The 20,220-nt window shown below is 36.9% G+C and overlaps 1 protein-coding gene across 3 annotated transcripts in view; it reads right to left on the bottom strand.

Annotated features, from left to right (window-relative positions):
* The window catches only part of gpc5a (glypican 5a), a 109,562-nt gene that overhangs the window by 40,422 nt on the left and 48,920 nt on the right, over window positions 1–20,220 (bottom strand). For all 3 annotated transcript variants that reach the window (XM_067496207.1, XM_067496208.1, XM_067496206.1), the window contains exons 7-8: window positions 15,886–16,006; window positions 468–630 (exon numbers count right to left, since the gene is read on the bottom strand). In XM_067496207.1, coding sequence (XP_067352308.1) covers window positions 468–630; window positions 15,886–16,006 — 284 coding nt within the window. The remainder of the gene's footprint in view (window positions 1–467; window positions 631–15,885; window positions 16,007–20,220) is intronic.

Below are 20,220 nucleotides of genomic sequence, written 5' to 3'. Positions count from 1 at the left end.
TTAGAAACCATATTTTATATGGTTTAACCAGCTAATGTTTCCTTTTGCTCAAAACATATTAATTTTGGGTATTCACAAATTTTTTGGCATACACTTTTGATAGTCAAAGCTTGTCGACTTTGCATCTAGAATATTGGTTATGGAGAGTCAGATGGATCTCCAGTAAGCAGCCTTTTATGAAAACGCTATTAAAGTCATTGACAGTATAAATAAAAAGGATCAGATTGATTATATAACAAGTCTTACAACTAATCTTCAAAATGAATATATTATCAAACATGCATACACATGTAAATAGTTACACACAATCTGCCACGATCCCATGCGTTATAAAAATGTTTATTCTGACTCATATACTATACTCTTAATTCACTAAAGGCAAGTTATGGTGAGTTGAGTAATGATAATGCTGGCACATGGATAATTTTTTTAGTGGTTCAATATAAATAAAAAAGCATTATACTTACATTTGGAGACTCTGGAGAGTTTGCTCTTAGCCTCACCATCCCCTGAACCACCACAACCGTCCTCATCATCACACTCGCCGCTGTAATGGGCATCTGCATCTCCACTTCCTGTTTCAATCTGGTCGAGTGAACCCAGTTTAGGAATGGTCTTTCCCTGCAACAACTTTTTGTGAAAAACACATAAAATAAAGTTAGTTTAAATGGACACATATTTTAACACAGTAAATATACAATAAAGTTTTTTTCCTAAACCTAATTTTGCCAACACTTCAAAAGTTATTGTTTGCTGATGCAAAAAGCATTACATCTACATTATATGTAGATTATATTCACACTCTATATTCACAGCGTGATACAGCGAGCAAGGTCCTCTCATGGCAAGGACAGTACAGCATATGCATTCAATAAAATACTGGGGAAAATGCAAAAGGGAGCTGCTGATTATACTGCTAATCAGCTGTAAAAGAAAAAGAAAAAAGAAAAACACTATGAATGCATAGAATGGCTGCAGTACAGCTGCATTCCTACACAAAGTTTTAAAAAGAGTTTTGGTACATTATACTTGTTTTAAGTTGGTTTTCTGGAGGTAATGTTAGTGTTAACATAAATATATTGTCAAATTTTGTTTTTATTGGGTTAAAAAAAATCAATTGTACTTTCTAATCAGGTCAATTCATATCAATCAAACAGAAGATAATCATCAACAAATGTCCCGATCATCAACACCTAGTGCTCAAACTACACTTACATGAATCAGTAGTGTAAGTTACACTATGCTCACCCTCCTCGGGCACAGTGGCCTGCAGGGCAGCTAAACTTTCTGCTGTATTGCTGTGCAGCAGAATCTCAATCAAAGACTTTGTGAACTCGATACCAGGGGAAATGCATACGCTAATTGGCTCATTTAAATTCATGGTGCATCATTGGATACAAGAGAGAATGCTTTGTGTTGATCAGAAATGTGGTGTCTATGCTAATTAGTTACTGTTGTGGTTCAGTGCAGGGGAGCAAAAGTGTCAGGCCTGCTGCAATGGCTGAGCTGGGACATATCTGTGGTGATAATTAGCCTGTCTGGAGTCTCTGCTCCTCAATGGTAACAGGTTACAAGATGGAGAATATTGAGAGTTTGGGCAATCTATCCACTCCATCCATGTGTGTAATTGGCGTGATTTTCTTTCCAATGCTGTCAGAAATCTGACCAAACTTTTAATACATTATATGGAATAATGAGTTTCTGTGGTGCCTGACATTAGCATGGTCTGGGAGTTTGACTGAATTTGAACTTTGTGCTTCACAGTCCAAAAGGTAGAGCTCTGCTCGAGGGCACAGTATGTGCAGTTCAAAGGCTGTCAACTCTGAACTTGGTTTACAGAAGAGGCAGCATCTTGCAATAATTAGCCTGCTTATGGAGGACAACATGAAAGCAGAGCTTTAAGATTTGTTTAGAGTTTTCAAGGAGGTAAAAAGATAATGTGTGATTATTTTTTTCTGCTTTTTTTCCTGCACAGATGGGCAAACTCCATAACTCATGTATTAAATAAGAAAAATGTATATCATCTGCCTTTAACGTTATCCATTAGAAAATATAGTGACCTGTGTGACAATCACACACACACTGATAGTGCTATGCAGCTTGCCTGGAGTCACTGGGAGCAACTAAGTTGGGGTTCAGTATCTTGCTCAAGGAGACTCTGACATGTGACAGGAGGAGGCAGGAATTGAACCAACATTCCTGGGATGGGTGGACGACTCCTTTACCTCCTAAGCAACAGTTGCCCCAAAAATAGATTTGCCATGAAAAAAAAAAAGAGAGGAACAAGGGCAAACAAAACCACTTAATTCTGTAGAAGACGTAGATATGTGGAGACTTCACACATTTGCTGTGTTCAGCTGTTAATCATATATTACAGATCATTGCAATTAAATACTGGTAGTAAAATCTGATTCCCTATCAATAACACATTTTAATAGAAAACCAATGCATGTGTTTGTGTGTTGTGGGCATGTGACACGATTTGCATCAAACTGCAGTAATTCATTAATCAAGATAATGATATTTCACAGGAAGCTCGTTTGTTCTACAGCTGAGGAAACATTCGTCATGTTTGACCCAGTCTGTCAGTCAGCAGGATACTCAGTTCTTTTACTCTTCTGGCCCAGCGGAGTAACTGCTCTGTGTTTGATTATATTGAACACCTGTACTGCTCTTTCAGAAACACACAATGAAGCGAGGCTGAATAGCCTAACTGTGTTATTATCCTCATGTCTGTGACTGACATGGGGTTTTGTCTAACACAGGCTGTGAGACAGGTGCTTTGATTTGTTCAATACATCTCCAGATGAGAAACAGCTTTGAGTCTACACCACTGGGGTGGCCTCTGGCTGTTATTGCAGTATGGGGAGAATTAGCAATGACCAAATAATACCAATTGCTTTTCACAAACAAAACTGTCCACACACTAATAACTGCACTACTACACACTTGGGACAACTTAGAAACAGAGAAACCCTCTTACATTACACTTTTCTTTTGAAATTGCTGCAGCAATTATGACCTAACACCAAATGAAATGAGGACGAACATTTAGTGCACATCCTTGCAGTTGGAATTCTAAGTAGTTTTTATGATTTAATGGAAATTCAATGTTTATAGTATATACTGTCATCACTATGGCATAAAGAACACAATTTATTATTGTGAAATTTTTTATGAGTTCTGTTACAATAAAAACCAACAAATAGCTGCAATTATTAAACTGAACCAAGAAAAAAAAATTGTTCACAGCCTATTATTAGAGAGAGGTGTTTTGATCTAATCTGATTCACATATCTTTATCATTTTGTGCTGCTCCTCATTGTGTGCCAACCATTTGCTCTTATGCATTTAGTCTGAAACCAGTGTTTGTATTGACTGGCTTGTGCAACCACAGGCTTGTAACATTTCAGATATGGCTTTCATATAGAAGTGAGATACATGAAAAGTCGATGATCCCAGTGGTGATCTTCCTCAATGTGTAGTAAAAATGAAAAGCATAAGGTACATGCAGAGGCTAATGCCACAAACAGTGGCAACCACCATGCTGTCAGTTAACAATTCATCAGCTTTTCTCTGGAGTCCTTGTTTGATCCGTGGTGGGAAAGCCACTTGGAAGAGAACTGCTGCATCATTGCTGTTTGATATCAAATTAAGATAAACAAGGGATGGCTACAGGAGGTAAGACAGTCCAGTGCAATGAAAATTATGAAAAGTGGTTGAACAACAAACAACCTCATTAAAGTAAAAAACAATTTTTACAGTCACACACAATGACCATGCAAGCCAGGCTCAAGGCTCATACTGAAGCAGGGACAATAAAAGTTATTTAAGTTCTTGTCATTACCTCACACACACTCAGTGTATTCCACAGCCACGACACTAATCAAAATCATGTAGTAAACAAATAATTTAGTTCACCAACTAATTCAGATTCACTGCACTGACACAAAGCCTAACTATCTCTAATAATACAAATAATAATAATAATCATACTAATAATAAATGAGTGTTGTAATGGCTAAATTCATAATTGTTCTGGAGGCAATGTTTGGTGATTTCAACAACTGTATTTATATAAATGCTTTTTAGGAACGTGAAACATTTTTATATTAACTTCTTGGGGCTGATATATGTGGTCTATATGTCCTGATTTATCCTAAGGCTCAGGATAAAATCCTACTGACACTGACCAACGTTTACTATTACACCATCATTAGGTTAATATTTAGTTCAATATTGTTAACCCCTAACAGCCCGTTCCCCTCCCCAGCTGTGCAGTGCCGGTCCAAGCACGGTAGAAATTGGGGAGGGTTGCGTCAGGAAGGGCTTCTGGCATTAAAACTGTGCCAAATTAACATGCGTACAATGATCCGCTGTGGCGACCCGAACTTGCGGGATAAGCCAAAAGGACAAAAAAAATAAATAAAATTTAAGACCAAATATCTGTAAAACAATCCTACAACCCTCAGTCGCTTGTCTTTGGCCTGTCCACCTGACATATATTATAAATTTCAAAACTCGTAGTTGAAAACATCAAAATCTTCTCCAAAATACCAGCTCCAGCATCAAATCCCAACAAAGGCTGTATTTTGTGAGGGATCTAATAAGATTTGGCATGGGAATCGAGTCCTGGTTTAACTTTCATCACTGCACCGTGGAGAGTTAATTCTGACAGGCTGTATCACAGTATGCTGTTTGGCAGTTTTGACTGCGCACGACTGTAAACCCAGCATCAAAAATTTACTGGCACAGACCTACTACAGCTTTATGATATCTTCATTACCCACTGCATAAGGAAAGCCCAAAGCATCATCAAGGACACCAGTCATCCAGCCCACACACTATTCTCACTCCTGCCATCTGGAAAACACTACCGGGGCATTAAATCACGCATCACCCATTTCAAAGACAGTTTCTTCCCACAGGTAGTCAGAATAATGAATAGTACCCATACACAGACAATGAAACTGTGCCTACGATGTGTATCGTTCACTGTTTATTGTGAATTTTCTGTGAATTTTTTTGTTTGTTTGTTTTTTGCCCCCCTCCAAGGTTGAGACTGCCATAGAGCAACAACTTTATATTTTAACAGATGAATCTGAAATTGGCCTCGGCCTTTGGAGTAAACAAACCCCCGCAGGTGTTACAGGTAAAGAGGTAAATAAACTCTACATCATATAGCTTTCATTTTTGTATGACCTCTATGTAGAGTTAATTACATTTGTTTAAAATAATGTTATCCCCCAAAACACAATATGAAACCAGTGATTTAAAATGTTACTCAGCTGTCAAATCCAATTTGTGACATTAAACCATTAAGGGATGTTTTTTAGCAGCGTTTACTGTAATGCAACAAGGTGATGGCCATATTGCTCTGTTCTTGTAAATGTTACAGCATTATGGCTATATTTATCCTGCCTACACAACCATCTAGTCTTTATTTTCCACTGAGTAAAAAACTGTCTAGTTCCCAAACCTGCAAAGACTTCAAAGTAATAAATAGTGACAAGTAATGGCATAAATTTCTTGTCAATTAAAACATACATTACAGATTATATATGGGTATATTTACTAAAGAGGTTCAGGTTGTCATGTTGCAAAATGAATCACAGCTTCAAAAGATCCAAGTGATGAATCAAGCTGTGTGTGGATTTTTAAGCTCATTAGTATTCTCTCTGAACATGTTCAGGGGTCTGTAAATAGAGGGTGGAGGAGAGATCTTACAATGATCATATTTGCCAGTCAGAGGAGAAAGGTGTCAGGATGTGAGTCAGCCAAGACACACACGCTGTCATCTTCCATCTCACACACTGCAGCAGCAGCACTGACACTGTGTTTAGACAGATCAAGTGCAGCAGCAGCAAAAAGGCATTAGGTCACTGAGTGAGAGGCCAGGGCAGGAATTAGAATACAACTGGAATTTTACAATTTCATGGCAATATTCCATATGGTGATAATCATAGCAATTGCCCAAATAAACCTTCATTGTTGTGCAAAAATATATCATCAGTTAACCACGACTATACAGTGTAACTATACACCTTATTGCATTAGGTGCTTTACTTTGGAACAATCTGAGAGACCAAATAAATAAAAATGTACCAAATTTACCTTATTACAAGGTGAAAAAATATCCCCATCAAATACATTTTTTTTTATTTCCGTTCCTGTTGTTCAAAGTGCTCTGTAAATAAAACATTTGTTTACTTTTGTGCAAGAAAATAGATATTCAAAACCTGTTTTTAGTTGTGTACTCAAATTATTGATACATGGTCAATACTCTGATCAATACAACTGATCAGGAAATATTGATACTTCCAACCTCAATATTTTCTGTCCTAGAATCAATACTCATATTAACAAAATCAATATCCAAACTCAGTAATTTAGGGTAAACATGTATGTTTTCATTCACAGGGGACACAGTAAAAAGAAACTATGACCAAGCTGGTCAGTAAAAATAAAACCCGATTAAAAGAAAATACTTCTACTTCCTTCTGTCACTGAGGACATTGTTGACAATTTCATTAAACACCTAAGACTTAGCAACAGTACAGAGTGTTGAATGTTATAAGGCTGCAGTCAGCAGAGGTTGAAGAGAAGAAAGGTGCTGTTAAGGACAGACAGACTTCCAACAGCGATTCCTTTGACAGTGGCAGCATTATCCAGGCGCAGAGTGTGTAGCTATGGCGACTTTATCAGTGACCATGATAAAGTGATTAACATCTGTTTAGGCTTCACTTTGTGTTTTCATGTTCCAACAGTTCACAGTTCAACTACCCAATGCTGGATTGGAATATATGAATAGTGAAATAAATAATTATGGTTATCATGAAGTAAGTAAGGAAATAAATCAATGCCAATACCAATAGCTATATAGTAATCTGCATTTGAATTTGTAATTATATATATATATATATATATATATATATATATATATATATATATATATATATATATATATATATATATATATATATATATATATATATATATATATATATATATATATATATCTTGACTAGGGTGTAACCATTTGTTGCTAATAAAATCTGAAAGCCTTTAGAGATGAGCCTTATAATGCTCTTCTTCATCTGTCTCTGTTATTCGGAGCCATCTCATTTCACTCATACTTTTTTTTTTTTACTAATATCAGATATTAGCCCGAGTTTTACTTGGTATAGAAAAGAAAAGGAAATAAGTGTAATCTCACATCACTACTCGCTGATATGAATCAATGCCCCCTACAGGAGATCAGCTGCATGTAGGTCTCCTGCACCAAATTGGGCATTCGCAGGTAACCCTCAAACATATAGACCGTTACTAACAATAAATTATTACTCAGGCACCCACATGTTCCCCCACAAGAATACACAACTCCTTACAGATTGCACGTAACTTTGAAATGTAAAAAAAAAAACCTATCTTATGGGGGGAAGCATGACCCAGACATTATATGAAGTTGTTACCAGTAAAGGTTGTGAACATTTTGTAATAGTATAAGCAGAATATTGCAACTTGACCAATCTGACAAAGAGGATTATGCTGCTGTTTCTCAAACTGGATTTAATCACGGATAAGCACATGAAATCATTTAAGATAAAGTTGTTATCTACAGATATGCAGCTTAGTTGGATTTGTTGCTGAATGTTTTTATCTGCTGTGCTTACCTCATGGGTATAATGAGTGACACAGTCAGGGTGGGTTGAAAAACAAATTATTACGCTGCAGGTTTGGGGGTTTGCCTCCAATTAAGGCCCACTTGCACAAGGCAGACATATCTGACTTTACAGGTTGCTTGCTGGATACTAACATGAATTAAACAAACAAACTGAATTTGTAAGTCAAACACAGTGGGTGTGAGTCAAATACCTCTTTTTATCTCAGGAACAGGGTGATGGTTACAACCATGATTGTCTACTTCTGTAACTGTTAATTTGTATGATGTGGTCAGCACAACAAATAAAATGTGAATGTATTCTCAGTGTTAATCCTTTGCACCAAAAGAAGCGAGAGCATGAATAATTCACAACCACAACTGCTGGTCAACCACCACATCAATGACTGGTAAAAAAAAAAATCTAGCCTGCAGACTGGGGGAGGGTGTAGCTGCTTGGCCCTGATTTTGATTGAGAGACACAGGGACAGGACCTACTTATAGATTCTTGATGGGTTTTACCACATCAAGAGGAGAGGACACGGTAGAAGAAGGAGAGCCAACAAATAATTCATAAGAAAGAGCTGCTGATGAGTAAGATGATGAAATCTAGAGTTTGTATGCTCAGATTGCCTGATGAATTTGTCAATAGCTGCATCGCTGTTTTGTGTTTTCCTGCAGTCTCTGCTGTAGAATAGTAATGATACATTTCCATTTGGTCGTAAGGAAACTGGGAGCGGTTTTTGCACTTCAGTTAGTCAAGGTCAGGGGCAAATAAATGGAAATAGCGAAGAATATTTCTATATGTAGATGAAAAACATGAAAATCAAAATTTGCATGGACACATCATTCTTATCCTCATAAAAATGCCCAACAGTTGCATCTTTAAAGGTAATAGAATTTCACCTTTTGCTTTCATCCATATTTTAGTTTGCACTTGCCTATTTTGTGCAGCTATTCAAACAGACAACTTTGTATTCAAGCACAGACGCACACGTACTTTAAAGGTTTCGTCATATTAATAAGGTGCACGAGTACTGTTTGCTGTAAAGTAATAAACTATATAACATGCAGCCTGCTGTGCTCACTCATGCATACAATGTAATAAGTGTGTGCACTGGTTTATGTCATTGATGATTCCCTGGTCATACACTGAGCTCAACACATTAACACACACACTTTTCTTCCTCTGCTTACATCTAGTTTTTATGATCTACCACACATAAATCCAATAATTTAAAGAAGCACAGATGAAGGCTGGCTTCAGCTTACGTCAAAATGTTCTGAACATGACCCACATATCCTCCTCAAGCCCCAGTTTCCATCTTAAACAGTCACATCGTCAGTGAATAACATGATTACCACCTCCTGGGACTCCATGTAGTGTAGAAACATGCCATATGCCTCACAACACCCGATCAACACCTTTAAAAAAAAGCATAGGAATAAAATATGAAAGTTAAATTACAATTCAGGTCACACACACAAGCTGACACTTGTCCTGCACTTCACCGGCTAATCAGATGCCATTGAGAACTATTTGCAAATCAAGTCCCAATGAGATGACAATGCAAACTAGTCTCAAGGACTGAACACACAGTCTGTTAAACAAATCAAACCTCATGTATAATATAAAAGGTCTGCATTTTTTGGATACAGCCTAAAATTTCAAATTCCCTGTATTGACGTCTCATATTACAACACAGACATATTTCTATACATTTTCTGACCCTAGTGTACAATACAGTACATACTTCAGGCACTACAGGAAGCACTTTAGATGCCATGTTGAGTAATTATTTCCCCTAAACACATATTCTGCTTCAGAAAGCCTGGGCTCAGCAGTATGAGTATGATACTTATGACAGCAGGGTCTCTCTGTGTGAGACTTACTAAGCCCTCACACTAAAACAGGTTGCCTGTTGTTTCCTTCTAAAACACTGCTAATTACTTTTCTAAACTGTTTGGCCATGAGCTTTTTTTTTTGCCAACAGTTTTAGGGGTGGGGGGGGGATCACAAGTTGAAGTCACATTATTAATTGTTGACCTAATCCCTATAGGCCAATTCCACAGGCATACACAGTGATTTTTAAAGCGTATCTGGGTCTTCTGTGCTGGAGCCCACACTGTGCTAATGGTCTGAAGTTTTTCATATGTAAAATCAGTTCTGCTTTTTTTTCCTGCTGGCAGGGATCAAGCTGGTCTAAAACTGGACTATTTTCTTTCTTTTGGCATGCTAAGTAAAGAGTGATCTCCACACCCAACTATCAAAAAAAAAAAAAAAAGTAATCACACTAAAGTGATACTAGGATTCTCCATATATTGTAGGTTCCTAACTAAAGGCAGGACAACTGATAAATACCAATAAATAAGTTTGTTGAGTCAATCCCTGAACCACCAGAATTGAATCTGGTTAGAAGAACTGAAAACCAACACTTGCCCCATCATATCAACATCACTGTGCAGCCAGGTGGCTCAGTGGGTAGAACCTCAGGCTGGGATGCAGAGGTCTCCAAGGTTAAATCCCAGCCAATGCACCAGGTGTGTCCCTGAGCAAGACACTCAGCACTAGCTCCCTGGGTTTGCCTGTGGTGGCCCACTGCTGCCCCTCAGGGATGGGTTAAATGCAGAGAACAAATTTCATTGTAACATGTGTATATGTACTCAAGGGCAATAACATACTGTCTTCTTCTTCTGTAGCTGCCTTGAGCAAGGGCCTCTCTGCTCCAGTGGAGCTGACCAGAGGCTACAGGTCACACTGTAACTGTGCTGGGCAGCTCCCTGGTGTGAATGTGTGAAGTGAATGTGGTCAATGCATTTGTGCCAAAGAGAGGATGTCTATCAGTAAAACTACAGAGAATTAAAAAAAAATTAAAGTTATTGCTTTTCATTACATTACATGCATGAAATTGGGAGACACCTCAGACACTGGGTTTATGGTACAACATTCTTACAGCAAAGTAACATTACTTTGTTGCATTAGGAGGAATTCCTGACAGTTATTGTCACTCACTTTGTCAAAATTCATTCATAAACACACTGGGAGTCGATACAATCACTTTGTCTTCAATAAAAGACAACAGCATTTGCGCAATGAAAGTGAAGTGTACGTGGTCACCATACCACAAGTGAAGCTACTGCAGATACCTAAAAATACAAACAGCGCCAGCAGACAAAAATCACAAAAGAAGTTTCTGAACCATCCTCTCTTTTTGATTTCAAATCTTGCATGGATGAGCACAACAAGAGATGTTCCTGCATGAAAGCCTGAGTTAGTGTCCTTTCTTTGGAAGGCGTGGCTTTGAAAATTCAACAGATGCTTAAAAGACAGAAACCAGTTCCCATTAAACACAGCCTAAACCCATGAAAGTTCCAACACAAATGAATAATTCTGCTAAAAAAGGGCCTTATGGTAAATACAAGTAACTTCAGTAACTTCACATAAATAAGACACGCTCTCCTTAAATATGTAATATGAGTAAGAAACAATTAATATTCTATTAAAGAGTGAGCTATTCTAAAACTTTTACAAACACATTTGTGGACATAATGCTTTAATTGGGTAATTTCTTCTGCATTAAGAAGTACGCTTTTGTCAATATCACACTTGTATAAAGCTTTCAAATGGTGTGTGATGGAGTGACTGTGCGAAAATATACTCTGAGATGAATAGCTTTGTAAATCATGGTGTTATGTAACTGCCATGAGGATTACACATAGCACAATGAAGCAACTCTCTTTGAGAATTAGTTCAACCCAGTGATGGAGTGTAATATGGCTTAAGTGTCTTTGAGGTGTTGCTAAATTTAATTTTAGTTATTTGCATCTTGAATTCCCGTGCAACCAGAACCAAGCCTCAGATTAGCTTACAGCAAGAAACAGTCTGTTAAATACAAGATCTGGATGGTCATCATCAGGCTGAAACTGAAAAAAAAAGGACAGGTTCAGCATTTCCCTTCTACAAAGGCAAAGTATTATTTATTTTTGTTCCCAGTGCATGTGCTGAAGGCAGTGCTGGCACAGAACAGGAGGATTTGGCAAACAGCACTTTTGCACAAACGCAAATGTTGAATTTCAACAAAAGGAGATTCAACAACAAAATCAAACTTTTGAGCGCTTTCCTTTTCACAACACCTGCTTCCTTCCAACACTGCTGAAGGTGCCCATTACACTTTAACCCAACATCACTTCTGGACAAGCTTTTGAATTGGAAGCAATCAGACTCAAAAAAAAAAAAAAAAAAAAAATAGAATTCATTTTTTTATTCTTCAAAGCTGTAACTGTCATCTGGTTACCAGCATCTCAAAGAACATTCAATATTATCATTATAATAATCATAATTATTTAATTTAAACAGAAATAACAGGGCGAAAAAATAACAATATAACAAATAACACATTTTTTTCCCTACTTAAATATCCAAAAACTGACTTGAGTCTTTAGCTTATGTTTCATTCAAGTTATGTGGGGATTTAATTTAAAACTTTTGGCCATTAAGGGTTTTAGAGATGTTCATGATAATTACTTGTCTACACCTACCGTGTGTGCACTTAATAAAAGATGATTTGTTTAACAGCTAAAATTGCATTATCAACATCATCACCCTAAATAAGAGAAATGCTGTCTTTCTGTGGGACCAATTAGTACCATCTTTTGGTATTTTGTATTTTATTATTAAAGTGTGGTTGACATACATATAGTATCTTTCCCAAATAAAAGAGTAAAATAGCTCCTAAAAATACTGGTTATGAATTTCAGTGACAATATACAGCTGTCTTGACCTTAATAATGATAGTGATAGTGATCTTAATAATACTGCAACTGTATTGAGGGTGTTTTAGGGTGTCAACTATATGTTAATAGGTTTAGCAATCATTTGGTCATAAACAAAAGGTTTGGTTTTTACAATTTATGTTTTTGATGATAGCTCTGCATTAAAAATTCAGGAGTAGTCAAAATAAGTCATTTTACTCTTTACTTTACTTTTACAATTTTTCCACATTTCATGGTAATTAATCTAATACAGTCAGTTGATCAATAAAGTTCATTTTTTTGTTCTTCTATTTTGGTTTTTAAAACTTAGAAGACCCCAGTTTTTGCAAGCTTGTCTTTCTTGTTTTTGTTTTAGTTTTTTAACACTTTCAATACAGTGAAACATAGCTTTTTAGAGAATTCATTCGTTCAGTGAAACTGATTTTAAAGGTTAAAAGACAATACACTACTATTTTTACAGTTTCTGTAATAGATTCTTCTTTATTTTGCCAACAAGATCAGAATAATCAGAAACTCTCCAATCAACATGCTACGTGTTACGTGTTGATTTGTTTATAACATTGCATTGAAATAGCTGTTAAATAAAGTTCTGCTTAGTGTTAACACCTCATAGACAGAACAGTGCAAGTTTGTACAGTAAAACCTTTGACCTAATGGTAGCACTAGATAAAAACTGTTCATTTAAATCAAAAGGATTCAACCTTAGAGCTTTATTGCCTGTGTAAAACAGCTGGTGAGATATTTCACCAAAGTGGTTGATGTGTCATCACATGAGAGTGTCTGAAACTTGAACTGATGGCTAGCTTACTGTGTTTCTGCAACTCACAATATAAATGGTTCTTGCAACATCTGGCAGCAAAAGGTAATGGTAAATGGTTTGTACTTAATACTTCTCAGACACCCATTCTCTCTCACTCCCCTGAGGAACAGTTACTTTGGATTTAATGTCTTGCCAAATGACACTTCAACATATGGACAAGAAGAAATAGGGATCGAACCACCAACCCTAAGAATTGTGGGTGACTACCCGTCCTTACACAGAGACACAGGTCAAATCTTGTCTGTTTTGTTTGTTTTTAGACACATATGCAGAAAGCAAGTTTCATAATGGGGAGAAAAACCACATGCTGTAAATGAGCTCTGGCTGAAACCTTTTCTTTTCATTTCATGCTTCCTTTGCTGAGTAAACTCAATAAACCATTTACATTTCAATGAATTCATAGTCGACTGATCTTAACAACAAATGACAGCCAGTGAGTCTGTGTTAGAAGTCTGAAATGTATCCAATCCGTGCAAAACTTTCTTTCTTATTCTTTTATTAATAAACTACCAGTTTCATTTCCACTAAACTTATAAGAAGTGTTCCTGAAGAAGACTACAGTCAGAACTTATGAACAAAAATCATGTCTCTGCTCCGTCGTTATCTTTGAATTATTTTGGGACCTCCTTTAAGAATTCTGTGCAGGTGCTAAAAACAGAATCTCTTTCCAAAATCCAAGTAAGAAAACAACATAGCTATGCAGAATACACTGATTTCTGTACAAGCTGTGAATCTGGAAATCAAATGTCCCACTGTGAGAGTTTTGTGTTTTTGTTGGTTCTTTGCTACAAGTCAGACTTCGCTCAGTTTATTTCGTCACACACCAGAGATTCACCAGATGGGTGAGCAAACTGATAATGAGCATTGATTCAACTGTTGAGTCGAATTGTCACTGCTGATTATTTTTTGTGAACACACCAACAAGCTCTCACATTGGCTTTTTTAAAACAAAGAAAAGAAAAAGTGAATGTAGGGAAAAGATTTAAATATATAAATAGAAATCAAAGGAAAAGGTAAGAACAGTAGGACCAGAAACAAAGATAGAAAAACTGAAAGAGAATTATTACACAAATCTGCTCCATTTCTCTAATCTCCTCTGAAATATGGAGTGTTGTTGGTGTCATTTAACTTACTGTTTGGTTTTCCAAAGTTTTTATCTTATTTTCAGACAACAGGAGGCTGTGTCCCGAGGAAAATAAAACAAACATGACAATTTACAAGAATGGGCTGAATATTGGACTTACATGCAGCAGGCGAACACATCTGGATATGCAAATCTCTGAATTGGTTTGCAAACATGTTCATTCCAAACAATGATAATATGTGAAGGGTGTGTTTAAAACTTGTTCGTGCAGCCGCCCCCCCACAAAAATCAGGTATTGCATATTTAAGAAACAATTTTTTTTGCAAAACGTACCAATGTATTGTCAGTAAGAAATATTCATATTTTCTAAATCTCATCTCCTAAATCGCATGATAATATGAACATTATATATATCACAATGTCTCTTTGATGGACTCATGAATCAATGAGTGAACCACTGACGGCTGATAAGAGGAACAGGGTGCAAGATAATGATGCTCATAAAACTTGTTCGTCTTACACCTGTTAGTAAAAATTCATAGGACACCAAGGACACACAGTACAAAGAGGTACAGTTAAGATGCAGATGGCAAAAACACCCACAGAAAGGCATATACACAGTGAATGTCAAACAAGGCAGATCAGGAGCTCTCAAATGGTTATGATATAGATTTATGTCTTCTGACGCCCCACAGATGGTGTGAATTAGTCGGGGAGGGGGTGCCAGCAAGAGGTCAAAAGAGATGACCTGGCTTTCAGTCCGCCACTTGGGAAACCAAAGCAACAGATGTGAAGCTTCTGCAGCAGTGCAACAACCCAGAGGCAGCTAAAGCAGCTGTTATTGAAGCTACAGAAGAGAAAGTGCTCCTGTAAACTGTCCTAATCTCATCATCCTGAGAGATAAACAGCACTGAACAGAGCCACAGCAGCACAAACATGCAAAAAGGAAGACCGGGTAATAGAAAAGAGACATTGATTTTGACAAAGAGCAGACAAAGAATTTTGTAAATATGAAGACACAAACTAGATCAAATGGGTTTCTAAATGTGTAATGATTGATTTTCCATTGCCTGGAGATGATTTTGCATTCAAGACTAGTTTACTATTAGCTATTTACTGGTAATATGAAAGGAAATATAATTTATTTTGTCAAGAATAATTCAAGCGTTAAAGTGTAAAGGCTTCAGCTTTGTGACCAATTATTTGTAGCAGTTTCTTCGCGCCTTAAAGTTAAACATACTGATAAAAAGTTACACAGTGTAAATTCAAGGTGCAAAGAGACTGTATATATTGCATATATATATATATTTTGCTTGTATTTGTGCAAAGATCTGTTCCAAAATGTAATGGATGAGCATGGTGAAGCTAGGCAGAGGAGATTAGAGTGAGCTACTAATAACTTAAGTTTCATATCGAAGCTTTAAGCAACAAGAGATAAGAAATAATTAATGTTCCACAAACTAACAAAGAAGCATGCTGAAATTAACTAAGGGCCTGAGGAGACAGTTACCATGCAGTATATTAATATGTGCAGAGAATGAGTTTCACCTGATTGATGTGTTTCAGTTTGTCAATCATCTGATTTATCACAGGGTCTTCTTCCTTCACTTTGACTTCTGGGTTGCCACTCTGAGCTTTGATCCCATTGCCCACCACACGGAGGGTGTAGCTGTGAAGTACAGAAGAGTCTGTAAGTATTTTCATACATTCTACAGTCATGTTAAGGTGTACAGAGAAAAATGCCACAAAGAATCCAAAGCACAAACTCTTGTACTAGTACTTGAGTATTTCCATTTTACACTTTGTACATGCACTGCACCATATTTCAATGGCCATAATGTCTTAACTTAATTATTTTCCCACCACTACAGTTATTTAAGAGGTATTATGAGACTAGGATATGTTGGAAACTACCATTTACCCTCATCATCTGATAAGCTTGTAAAACCCCAATTAATGTTGAAGAATAACCTCTGACTTATGATTCCTTACAAAAAAGAAAGCTGTGTCAAGTTAATTTCTTAATTACATGTTGGCAGTTCCACCTACAAGACATTAACCCTCTAAACTTCATGGCTCAAGCCCTAAAAAGGTAAACACTTCACAAAACACCTTGGATAAGAACAGAATGGTTTAGGAGAAATTTGTTTTGTGCTTTCCTGTGGTTTCCCCATTAATGATTCCACAACCCCTCAAATTTAATTGTGTCCATTTGGAAGGACCTTGCCTAAAGGTTAGGAAACACTGGACTAAAGTAGTAAACTATAATTCCTATAAACTCTAATAACTGAAAAGGTCAGGAATATGTGCCAACTCAGTAATTCTTCCAGCTGAGAGAATTACAATATTGATGGAAGAGAAACATGACACTCTCTCAATTAATAAAGTTCAATTTATTATTGCTTCCTCTCTTGAGGTGTAACACTAAAGGATGATCAATATTCTGTTGATGGGGCAATTCATTTGTAGTCATTCCGGATAAATAAAGTGGGTTTTGTGATGTGGAGGAAACGTGATTCACCTGCACATGTGCGGTAGAACATGCCCTTTTGCTTGGTTATTAGCCTACATGTATGGTTTATGGTTTGTGGTGAAATGATTAAATGTTGCTCTCCGTACAGAACACTCCACTCACGTGTTCAGGTATGATTTGTGCCTATAGATTTGAATACGTGTCATTAATCCTTCTTTAAAAGCAGTCCCTTGTTGCTATTACTTGGTAAGAAGCTTCACTTCACCTCAAGGACTCCTCACGCTTTAGTTTCCATACAACCTTTTAGACTTAATGACTCTGACCGTGGAGGCTGGTGACTGAGCTCAATTCACTCACATCTCAATCACCAACACATCGTTTAATCAAACTACTAGATCAAGGTAAAGTTTCTCATCGATAAAAGATCTGCTGAGCTCTTTGTATATGCTATATGTGTGTGTGTGTTTGCATCAGTTTTCTACCAAGTGCAGAGCAGTTCAATGAGGTGTGGGTCTAATGTCACTGTAAACTTTCATATCTTAAATATGTATGACTGGAAATTAAAACACACACACACACCAAAATGTGGCTTTAATGAAAAATGTAGCAACTAACACAAATAAAGTGTGTTCAAATAAGGTGTGTGAAAAAACAAAAGCATGGAGCGTGTGTCTAATTTATTTAAAAAAGAAAGTGGATGGCAGCGTTCATATTCAGTATGTGTCCTTGAGATACAATTTTAATTTCCTGCAAATCTGAGTTCTAAATGTGATTAGTTTAGGAATAATACAGTTGGTATCCTGTCCTTTTTAACTCTCCATCAGCAGTTAGTTAGTTAGATATCACCACTATTTTTCCTTTTAGGTGCTTTTTGTCTTTATGTGGCCTTTGTCCTCTCTGTCTCTCCTGGAGCTGCTGTCTTTTTTCTGCCAGCTGTGGTTAAATGACAAATTTAAAGTTAACATTTCAAATCGGTCTACAATAGCATTGCTCTAGTAAGTTAGGGCAGTGAACAGATACAGATGCTTAAAATTCCTTTTTATCCCCCCCCTTTTACAAAATGAATAACTAAAGCACTTCTTGATTATAAAAAATTTGTCAGGTTTCTTGTTTTTTTTATTAGGGGATCAAATCAAGCTCAGAAAAAAGCACGTCCCAAAAGACGACCGGAGTTCAAGTCAACAGTGAAAGAACTTTTCGTGACAAAATTTATGTGACAAACAAAACCATGACACTATACTTAAACCTAACCATGTGTATTTAGTTCCCAAATCTAACCCTGATGTCTCAATATTACACCAGTCACCGTGTTGGCGCCATTGTACGAGATGGCCTAAGCTATTTTGGTGCCTGCAATTTAAACAGAAATGCTGCTGTGAGTCCTAATGTAAGAGGTTTAAGAATTTGCTGCTTCCACCATAAAACTGTATTAAATTAATGCTACAGATTTCGCAAAGTGGGGCACAAACATCCAAATTTTGGAGGTGATGTTAAGTCCCATCGCAACACCACATTCACCACAGATATTAAAATAAAAATACTAACTTTTTAAACAACCATCTTCAGCACATTAAGTTACATTTGTCATAAACTTGTTTACTGGAAGTTGCATTAATACTGACTACTATGAGAGAGAGCTGCTTCTATCTTTGACATCATCATACACATTACAACAAGTTCCCCAAGACAAACTAATGCAAATGGAGCTTTAATGATCAGTATGACATGCAAACAGCCCTCAATCAAAAACAGGCTGGTGGGTTGATATTTCTTTAAACAAAAGTATTTAGTATTTAAAGTATTAAATACTAAATAATAAAAGTATTTAAAGTTGCTATATTTTATTTTTCTGGACGTAATAAATCTTGAGGGAGATGCATGCATACTGACAATCACTGCAGTGAATGTTAACAAGTTCTCAGATTTTCTTCCATAGCCCAATTTTTCTGAATAAGTTGGCTTCTTGTGTGCATCTAAACAAACTGATCGACCAAAATGTAAGTGAAAAAGAGAAGGCTCTGTTTGCTCAATGCAGCAGACGCCTGCGGCTGGAGGCTGATGTGTTGGACTGAGCTTCAACTGAGCCATTTCTACTGGAGCTATGTTGCATTTGCCTCTAGCTCTGTTTAATCTCTGGACACACCTGCTGAGATTGAAATTGTATGTGTAAGAACTAGCATAAAGATAATCCTTGTTGGGTCTGGCACTACTATAAATTGCCAAGACTCAACCTGTTAAAAAAAATAAAAATCAATAGCAAATGGAGTTTACTGGGTCCACTTGCACTTGTAACCTTTGACAGTCTAATGGATTGCTTATACCAATCATGTGATGCCATTCCATGAAACAAATAGCATACACTGCACCTTTTCATGACCTTTACATGAATCTTTTTCCTACTTTATGAACTATGTGATTAAAGGCAGACTGGGAAGATACATCATCTGTGCTCAGGCCCACCCACTGAAAATGTTTACAACAACATATTTGAATTTTTAAAAAGGTGTATGTTATCATCAAAAAGGGATTTAAGTATAAAATAGCATGGGTATCCATGCACATTCACATACGCGCACACACACACACACACACACACACACACACACACACACAAACACACACACACACACACACACACACCAGACAGCTCCTCTTGCATTCAGAAAGCAATGTATTTCTGTATGCTACTGGGATCCATAATCTGAAACACACAGTACAATCTCCTGTAACACGCTGCAGGGCTGGCAGTGCAACAGAAAAACTCCTGAGGTTTTGCAATCCCAGAAATTAAGGGTCGGCTCCCTAAAAGGTGTTGAAGATAAAAGGCATTGATCATAGTCATCACGTATTCTTTATGGTGACTAAAAGGCATATGCTAGCATAAACCTACAAAAGGGATATCATACAGGTGAGTGATTGCCTGTGTGCTATAATCCATATTCCTTTCCCCAAAGAGATGCTTGGTTTGCATCTCATCTCTTCTCACAATGCTGTTCAACCCCAGATTGAAATGTTCAATCATTTTATTCTTGCCTCTTGTGTCTGCAAAACCTTCACATCTGAAACAAAAAAGTCTGAGGCCACTTTGCCTCATTCTTTGACTTCAGGACATAGTAGGATTGGTACATCAAAGTAATTTACCCTGATCAGAGCACAGGAGAAGCATTGCTATTCTGCAGATATCCTTTATTCAGTGTAGTTTAATACTGAGGCTATGCATGAAGCATAGACTACTGTGTAGAATCAGATACTTTCTCTAATTTTTTTTGTCTCAACTGCATGATCGTATCTGTAACAAATAGCATACACTGCACCTGTGCTCAGGCCCACTTGTTCAGGTCTATGACAATGAGGGAAGTTTGTGAGTTTAGCAGTCAAGTTGCACATTGCAACAAAAACAATACAACCAA

The sequence above is a fragment of the Channa argus genome, chromosome 2, assembly GCF_033026475.1.
Source record: "Channa argus isolate prfri chromosome 2, Channa argus male v1.0, whole genome shotgun sequence".
Classification (NCBI taxonomy): Eukaryota; Metazoa; Chordata; class Actinopteri; order Anabantiformes; family Channidae; genus Channa; species Channa argus.
This window is presented reverse-complemented; position numbering and strand designations above follow the sequence as displayed.